The sequence below is a fragment of the Argentina silus genome, assembly GCF_951799395.1.
Source record: "Argentina silus genome assembly, chromosome: 10".
NCBI classification, from domain to species: domain Eukaryota; kingdom Metazoa; phylum Chordata; class Actinopteri; order Argentiniformes; family Argentinidae; genus Argentina; species Argentina silus.
Genome location: NC_139664.1, coordinates 829,284 through 838,119, shown reverse-complemented (window position 1 = coordinate 838,119; position 8,836 = coordinate 829,284). Strand labels below are relative to the sequence as shown.

At 48.6% G+C, this 8,836-nt stretch overlaps 1 protein-coding gene across 4 annotated transcripts in view; it reads right to left on the bottom strand.

Annotated features, from left to right (window-relative positions):
* st14 (ST14 transmembrane serine protease matriptase) overlaps nt 1–8,836 on the bottom strand; it is a 31,017-nt gene that overhangs the window by 7,456 nt on the left and 14,725 nt on the right. For 3 of the 4 annotated variants that reach the window (XM_083678952.1, XM_083678953.1, XM_083678955.1), the window contains exons 8-15: nt 8,041–8,180; nt 7,270–7,373; nt 5,876–5,985; nt 5,463–5,593; nt 3,542–3,646; nt 3,011–3,118; nt 1,763–1,876; nt 156–287 (exon numbers count right to left, since the gene is read on the bottom strand). In XM_083678952.1, coding sequence (XP_083535078.1) covers nt 156–287; nt 1,763–1,876; nt 3,011–3,118; nt 3,542–3,646; nt 5,463–5,593; nt 5,876–5,985; nt 7,270–7,373; nt 8,041–8,180 — 944 coding nt within the window. The remainder of the gene's footprint in view (nt 1–155; nt 288–1,762; nt 1,877–3,010; nt 3,119–3,541; nt 3,647–5,462; nt 5,594–5,875; nt 5,986–7,269; nt 7,374–8,040; nt 8,181–8,836) is intronic. The other variant, XM_083678954.1, reaches the window with a different exon arrangement.

Below are 8,836 nucleotides of genomic sequence, written 5' to 3'. Positions count from 1 at the left end.
AGAGAAGGAGAGAGAGAAGGAGAGTGAAGGAGAGAGAGATGGTGAGAGTGAAGGAGAGAAGGGGAGTGTCGTTGAGAGAGAGAAGGAGAGAGAGGGATGAGTGATGGTGAGAGAGAGAAGGAGAGAGAGGGGGATGAAGGGGCGTCAGGTCTTACCGCAGCCATTCTCGTCCGAGCCGTCGGAGCAGTCCGTGACGCGGTCACACTCAGCGTTCACCTTGTTGACGCAGGTCTTGTCTTTGCACTTGAAGCTGAAGTCGGAGCAGATCCCTGGCGCTGTGAGGGGCACTGTCCCATCAGAACACAGCACCAGAACAACCACACAATCAAAACAACCACAGAACACCAGGGGCCGGATTCACCAATGTCCTCTTAACTCATTTAGTGCCGAGGGTGAATAAAGTCGCCCCAAATCGTCAACGTTCTAGAGTTGCCAAGGGTGACTATTCACCGAAAATGCATCGATTATGATGCTTCATTTTGTAGCCAATCAGTGTTGTTGCTAGGTAAACACCATATAAAACACTTGGCACTCTAGGTGGTGAGTGTTCCGGAGTTCTTTGGCAGTTGGTGAGTTAAGAAGAAAAAAACTTAAGAACTTTAAGAAAAAAAGTAGAAGAACTTCCTAAGACATTTCTTATGTACAATTCCTCAGCGTGCTCTTAAGAAATCACAATGCCCTGAGGAACTTCAGAAAGATTCTTAAGAAGTTCTTGAATTGACATCTGAAGACAATCACCATAGCAACTAGCAACAGCTAAGTGAGGCAGATATCAACCATCTTAATTGCAGCACACAGAGCTATATATATATATATACACACACACATACATATATATATATATATATATATATATATATATATATATATATATATATATATATATATATATATATATATATATGTATGTATAATCAAGAAAAACGTCAAAAAAAACTTTTGACTGGTACTGTATGTATGTATGTATATATATATATATATATATATATATATATATATATATATATATATATATATATATATATATATATATATATATATATATATATATACATACACACACATACATACATACAGTACCAGTCAAAAGTTTGGACACACCTTCTCACATTTTCTTTATTTTTATTATTTTCTACATTGTAGATTAATATTGAAGACATCGAAACTATGAAGGAACACATATGGAATTATGTAGTAAACAAAAGTGTTAAACAAACCAGAATATGTTTTATATTTTAGATTCTTCAAAGTAGCCGCCTTTTGCTTTGATGACAGCTTTGCACACTCTTGGCAAGTTTGTGTCCAAACTTTTGACTGGTACTGTATATATAGGAGGTGTGTGTATATATACACAGTATATATATATACACAGTATATAGGCAATTGATCATGTTTTAACTTAATAACTTATAACGGCAATCTAAGAAAGGCTGAGTTAGTATTTTGTTAAGAAAAAACTGAAGAATTGAGTAAAGAACATTCTTAAAGACATTTTTTGGGGGGAAATAACAGCAGTTAAGAAGAGATGTGTTCTTAAGAACCTTTTGTGAATCCGACCCGGATGTTCAGGCCTCATCTATCAGAGGGAGACGGCGTTGAAGGATCAGACTGGGAGGACGCACAGCGCTTTGTTGCCGAGCGCTGCTTCACATTGATTGGCTGGATTGATTGTGGTTGAGGTCTAATATCCCTCTACATTCAGACAACTGTGTGTGTGTGTGTGTGTGTGTGCGTGTGTGTGTGTGTGTGTGTGTTGACTTACAGACTTTGCAAGAAGCCTCGTCGCTCCCGTCAGCACAATCCTTCTTAGTGTCACACACCACGTCCTGCGGCACACACGTCCCGTCTCCACAACGCCACTCGTTGTCATCACAACCTGGAGGGGTGGGGGTAGAGGAGGGGAGGGGTGGGAAGGGGAGAGCAGGAGAGGGGAGGACATGAGAGGAGAGGATTAGCGCTGTGGCCAGAGTGGACGTTCCCTCCCTCCCTCCCTCCCTCCCTCCATGCTTTAAAAGGCTGCATGCATTATACATGATTAAACGTCTAGACTGAGATCGAGCAAATTGGGCAAGGCTTCAAACAAGCCCCATTACTGCTGAAGTAATGACCACACACAGACACACACACACACACACACACACAAATACACACACACACACACACACACACACACGTCAAGTAATGATTACATACATACGGCCCAGGAGCCAGTGGCACGAGCATTAGCTGTGATGTGTCTTTAATGATAGTACAATTAGCATAGGATTAGCTGGCCTTCACTCTGGTCACTGAGACTAGAGGGAATGATGTATACCCAGAAGGATAGAGGATAGAGGATAGAGGGAGGAGAGGACAGAGGATAGAGGATAGAGGATAGAGGATAGAGGGAGGATAGAGGATAGAGGGAGGAGAGGACAGAGGATAGAGGATAGAGGATAGAGGGAGGAGAGGATAGAGGATAGAGGATAGAGGGAGGAGAGGATAGAGGATAGAGGATAGAGGATAGAGGGAGGAGAGGATAGAGGATAGAGGGAGGAGAGGATAGAGGATAGAGGGAGGAGGATAGAGGATAGAGGATAGAGGATAGAGGGAGGATAGAGGATAGAGGATAGAGGATAGAGGGAGGAGAGGATAGAGGATAGAGGATAGAGGATAGAGGATAGAGGATAGAGGGAGGAGAGGATAGAGGATAGAGGATAGAGGGAGGATAGAGGATAGAGGGAGGAGAGGATAGAGGATAGAGGGAGGAGAGGACAGAGGATAGAGGATAGAGGATAGAGGGAGGAGAGGATAGAGGATAGAGGATAGAGGGAGGAGAGGATAGAGGATAGAGGGAGGAGAGGATAGAGGATAGAGGATAGAGGGAGGAGAGGATAGAGGATAGAGGATAGAGGGAGGAGAGGATAGAGGATAGAGGGAGGAGAGGATAGAGGATAGAGGATAGAGGGAGGAGAGGATAGAGGATAGAGGATAGAGGGAGGAGAGGAAGTAGGATGCGACCGTTACTCACTGCACTGTTTCTCGTCACTGTCGTCTCCACAGTCGTTGACGCGGTCGCAGACCCAGTACCTGGGCTTACACATGCCGTTATCACACGCAAACTGGTCCTTCTCACACTCTGGAACACACACACACACACACACACACACACACACACGGTTACTACACACTCCACACACACACACGTTTATTACACACTCTGGAACACACACACACACACGGTTACTACACACTCCACACACACACACAGTTATTACACACTCTGGAACACACATACACACACAAACACACGGTTACTACACACTGACAACACAACACGCACACAGAGGTCACACTGGTTACTACAGAGAGAGAGAGAGAGAGAGAGAGAGAGGTACAGGAGGGGGGAGGTGGGGTATGGGAGGGGTGAGGAGGGGGGAGGAGGGGTATGGGAGGGGTGAGGAGGGGGGAGGTGGGGTATGGGAGGGGTTAGGTACAGGAGGGGTGAGGTCAGGTACGGGGTGAGGAGGGGTGAGGAGGGGGGAGGAGGGGGGAGACTTACTGCACTTCATCTCGTCACTCATGTCCCCACAGTCGTTCCAGCCGTCACACTGCAGGTCCTTCTTAATGCAGATCCCAGACGCACACGCAAACATGTTAGGACACGCTAGGACGCAGAACACAGGGATGGGGGGGGGGGGGGGGACAAAGAGAGAGAAACAAAAAAAGACAGTAAGAAAGAAAGAAAGGGAGATGGAGAGAGAGAGAGAGAGGGAGAGAGAGAAGGATGGCAAGGGAGAAAGAGAGAGAGAGAGAGAGAGAGAGAGAGACAGAGAGCCATTAGGAGAGAGACGGGGAGCGAGAGAAGGATGGCGAGGGAGAGAGAGAGAGAGAGAGAGAAGGATGGCGAGGGAGAGAGAGAGAGAGAGAGAGAGAAGGATGGCGAGGGAGAGAGAGAGAGAGAGAGAGAGAGAAGGATGGCGAGGGAGAGAGAGAGAGAGAGAGAGAAGGATGGCGAGGGAGAGAGAGAGAGAGAGAGAGAAGGATGGCGAGGGAGAGAGAGAGAGAGAGAGAGAAGGATGGCGAGGGAGAGAGAGAGAGAGAGAGAGAAGAGAGAGAGAGAGGGAGAGAGAGGGATTGAGAGAGAGAGAGAGGAGAGAGAGAGAGAGAGAGAGAGAGAGAGAGAGAGAGAGAGAGAGAGAGAGAGAGAGAAGAGAGAGAGAGAGGGAGAGAGGGAGAGAGGGATTGAGAGAGAGAAGGAGGGTGACAGAGTGAGGATGAGGTAATGACAGAGTACATTCACTCCATCAGTCATGTTGCTGTCTGAGTCTCCCTATTGATCAGTGTAATTATAAATCCATTACAGACACTGGGACAGCGACAGGGGAGAGGGCCTGTGTGTGTGTGTGTGTGTGTGTGTGTGGGCGTGTGCGCGTGCTTGTGTGTGTGCATTTGCGCGTGCGTGTGTGTGAGTGTGTTCACATTGGCGTGTGTGTGTGTGTGTGTGCATTTGCGTGTGTGTGTGTGTGTGTGTGTGTGTGTGTGTGTGTAGGTGGACCGAGACAGAAGTGGTTCTGATTGACAGGAGCCAATAAAGCGTCTCTCTGAAGTGTCACAACAGAGATGTACAAAGCTGCATCACTGACTGTCTGAGTCCGAGTGTGTCTGTCACTGCTGTACCTCAGACAGACCCAGCCATCTCCACACAGAGATACGGCCCCTGGCACTGTATGAACTGTGACCTTTCATTCCAGATGAGCCCCCCCCAAAAAAATAATAATTAAAAAATTCTTGATTTTTAAAGATTTCTCTGTCTCCGCCAAAATATATAGTGCCGTCATGTCCAAAAACCCCTCTTCCACCTGTTGCTTTCAATCGCATACAAAGGACCTACTTTACGACCCATCGAAACTCAATAAAAACTGTTGGCGTTTACAGTAAGTGGGTTCTTTGAGCACCTGTCGCTGATTGGCTAAACCGGCCTGCTAGTTTTCCTCCTCATTGCCAAACGTTAAGAAATACGGTACAATCGACTTCTGAACACTTTTGCAAGACTCATTGTTCTGTTGAATGGCCGACATAGGGTTCGAGGCTGAACCGGTTCTCGCCTGTCCCGTGGTAACCATGGCAACGTTGCATATCTTAGCCGGGCTTGCTTTTCCCCTCCTTCGCGTAATTGCTTGCGAGTGACCTGGCGGACCCGTGTCCAACAGAACCGGTTTATCGGTCCTGACACCTTGCCTGTCCCTCTAGACGCACTCCTGTGGACCTGAGAGGGCCGGATAGGTCTGAGCACCACGGCAGAGAGCTCAGCCAGCCTATCAGAAGGCAAGGGGATGCCGTCCACATACTGCTTAAACTCAGTGCCAGCGGTGACTTTGTTCATCAAAAATGCTATGATGTTATGATGCTTCGTTTTATATAGCCAATCAGAGTAGTGTTGCTAGGTAAATACCACACAGAACACTAGGGTTGCCACTCACGGTTGTTAGGGTCGTAGGCGTTGTATTCAGCCAGGAAGCCTTTGTCAGTGAAGGACTCGTCAGAGTGGAACATCACGTCTAGAGAGTTGGTCTTGCTGGTCAGGGCTAGGGACGACATCTCACCGCAGTACCTGACACACACACACACACACACACACACACACACACACACACACACACACACACACACACACACACACACACACACACACACACACACACACACACACACACACACACACACACACACACACACACACACACACACACACACACACACACACGTCAGGGCTAGGGACGACATCTCACCACAGTACCTGAGACAGGGGGTCATGGGGTTAACACACACACACACACACACACACACACACACACACACACACACACACACACACACACACACACAGTCTTACTTCCTGTCCATGACCTCTACGTAGTCCTTGTGACAGACTCTGACGTCCACTCCTGGCTCCTTCATACGGAACATGGTGAATTTGACACGCACCTTCTTCCCCGCCGGCACCTAGAGGGTAGGGGGGGGTGGGTCAATATGGGCCTCTCTCCTAATCCCTATCCCCTATCCTCTATCCCCTAGCTCCCATCCCCTAATCCCTAGCTCCCATCCCCTAATCCCTATCCCCTATCCCCTAGCTCCCATCCCCTAATCCCCAATCTCCCATCCCCTAATCCCTAATCTCCCATCCCCTAATCCCTATCCCCTATCCCCTAGCTCCCTATCCCCTAATCCCTATCCCCTAGCTCCCATCCCCTATCCCCCATCCCCTATCCCCCATCCCCTAATCCCTATCCCCTAATCCCCATCCCCTAATCCCCATCCCCTAATCCCCATCCCCTAATCCCCATCCCCTAGCTCCTCGACACTCATGTACATGTGAAAAGACTTGATAAGATCAGATGGTTTCTAAACATTCTGGTTATTTTTTGGGGGGAAATGCCCATGTTTGTTTGTGTTGGCGCGGGCTGCCAGGTGAACCTGTGGAGACAGCAGCTGGCTGCCCAGACGCTGGTCGACTGACAGAACAGCCCAGCTGGAACGAGCAGCTTTCTTTCTTCCTTCCTTCCTTCCTTTCTTGTTAAATAAACAGCATGACAACTGCTCCACCTGCCGTTGTGACTGGCTAGGTGGAATCATACCGGTGGAGGCTGGTAGAGTTAGGACGACCACTCCTCTCCCCCTCCTCCCTCTCCCCCTCCCCCCTTCTCCCTCCTCCTCCCCCCTCAGCCTTAGCCTACGGACTACCGCTATACTGCAGTGAGTGTGTGCGCGTTCTGGGTGTGTGTGTGTGTGTGTTCTGCGGTGTGTGTGTGTGTGTGTTCTGCAGTGTGTGTGTGTGTGTGACAGATGAAGATTGAGCAGGTACTGAACAGGCTGGCTGCTACTGTGCACACTCAGCACTACTGCTGGTCCACTGACAAGGTTTGAGGGGGTGCGTGTGTGTGTGTGTGTGTGTGTGTGTGTGTGTGTGTGTGTGTGTGTGTGTGTGTGTGTGTGTGTGGTGTGGGTGGGTGTGTGGGGTGGGTGTGTGTGTGGGTGTGTGTGTGGGTGTGTGTGTGTGTGTGCGTGTGTGTGTGTGTGTGTGTGTGGGTGTGTGTGTGTGGGTGTGTGTGTGGTGTGTGTGTGGTGTGTGGTGTGTGTGTGTGTGGTGTGTGTGTGGGTGTGTGTGTGTGTGGTGTGTGTGTGGGTGTGGGTGTGTGTGTGTGGTGTGTGTGTGTGTGTGTGGTGTGTGTGTGTGGTGTGTGGGTGTGTGTGGGTGTGAGTGTGTCAGGTAGAGGAAGATGTGAGTACCTTGATGGTCCACTTGCAGTCCAAGGCAGGGGGGTAGAAGCTTGGGAAGTGGGGGGAGCTGAAGGTCCCTTTACCATCAGTCAGGACCCCTCCACAAGTCTTAGCTGGAAATACAACAGCAGTCAGCACAGAGCCTGGGTGTAGCCTGCATGCTACCATGTGGCTAACTGTCAGCACAGAGCCTGGGTGTAGCCTGCATGCTACCATGTGGCTAACTGTCAGCACAGAGCCTGGGTGTAGCCTGCATGCTACCATGTGGCTAACTGTCAGCAGCGATGCATAAATGAAGTTATTTGCGGAGAGCTTTCTATTGGTTGATTGGTATCATCTTTATACAGCGAGTTCCCAAGCCCAGCCGTACGTGTGTGTGTGTGTGTGTGTGTGTGTGTGTATGTGCGCGTGTGTGTCTGTGCGTGTGTCTGTGTTGTGTATATGAGTGTGTGTGTGTGTGTGTGTGTGTACGTGTGGTGTGTATATGAGAGTGTGTGTGTGTGGTGTGTATGAGTGTGTGTGTGCGTGCGCGTGTGTGGTGTGTATGAGTGTGTGTGCGGTGTGTATACGAGTGCGTGTGTAGGTGTGTGTGGTGTGTACATGAGGGTGTGTGTGTACGTGTGTGGTGTGTATATGAGTGTGTGTGTGTACATGTGTGGTGTGTATGAGTGTGTGTGTAGGTGTGTATATGAGTGTGTGTGTGTGTACGTGTGTAGGTGTGTATACCAGTGTGTGTGAGTATGTATGTGTGTAGGAGTGTGTAGGGGTGTGTATCAGTACCTGTAGTAATGGGTATGGTGGAGTACTCTGCCCTGAAGCCCGGCCTCTGGGTGGCGCTGTCTGTGATCAGGTTGATCAGCATGATGTTACTGGACGATACCACCTGCAGGGGGTTGCTGGGGGGCCGCTGACCACACTTCCTGTGGGAGGAGTTACCGACAGGATATGGTCAATAGACAATAGCCACATCGAGAAAGGTCATGGTCGGAAACATGAGACATCATTTCATTCACTGAGGTGTGTGTTGGTATGTGTGTGTGTGTGTGTGTGTGTGTTGGTATGTGTGTTGGTATGTGTGTGTGTTGGTATGTGTGTGTTGGTATGTGTGTTGGTATGTGTGTGTGTTGGTATGTGTGTGTGTGTGTGTGTGTGTGCGTTGGTATGTGTGTGTGTTGGTATATGCGTGTGTGTGTGTGTGTGTAAAGCATATTAATTGCTGTAATGGTATAACTCATCAGCTCCATGTCTGAGGAGTTGCTCATATGAAAGACCACTCTCCAAAAGACTCAAACTAAAGACTCAAACAAAAGACTCAAACAAAAGACTCAAACTAAAGACTCAAACTAAAGACTCAAACTAAAGACTCAAACTAAAGACTCAAACTAAAGACTCAAACTAAAGACTCAAACTAAAGGCCCATCAAACAACCCTGAAGCTACTCCAACTCAAGAGCAGCACCAAAGGCCAAACACAACCTGAGAGTAAGGATCAATAAATCACACACACACACACACACACACACACACACACACACACACACACACACACACACACACACACACACACACACACACAC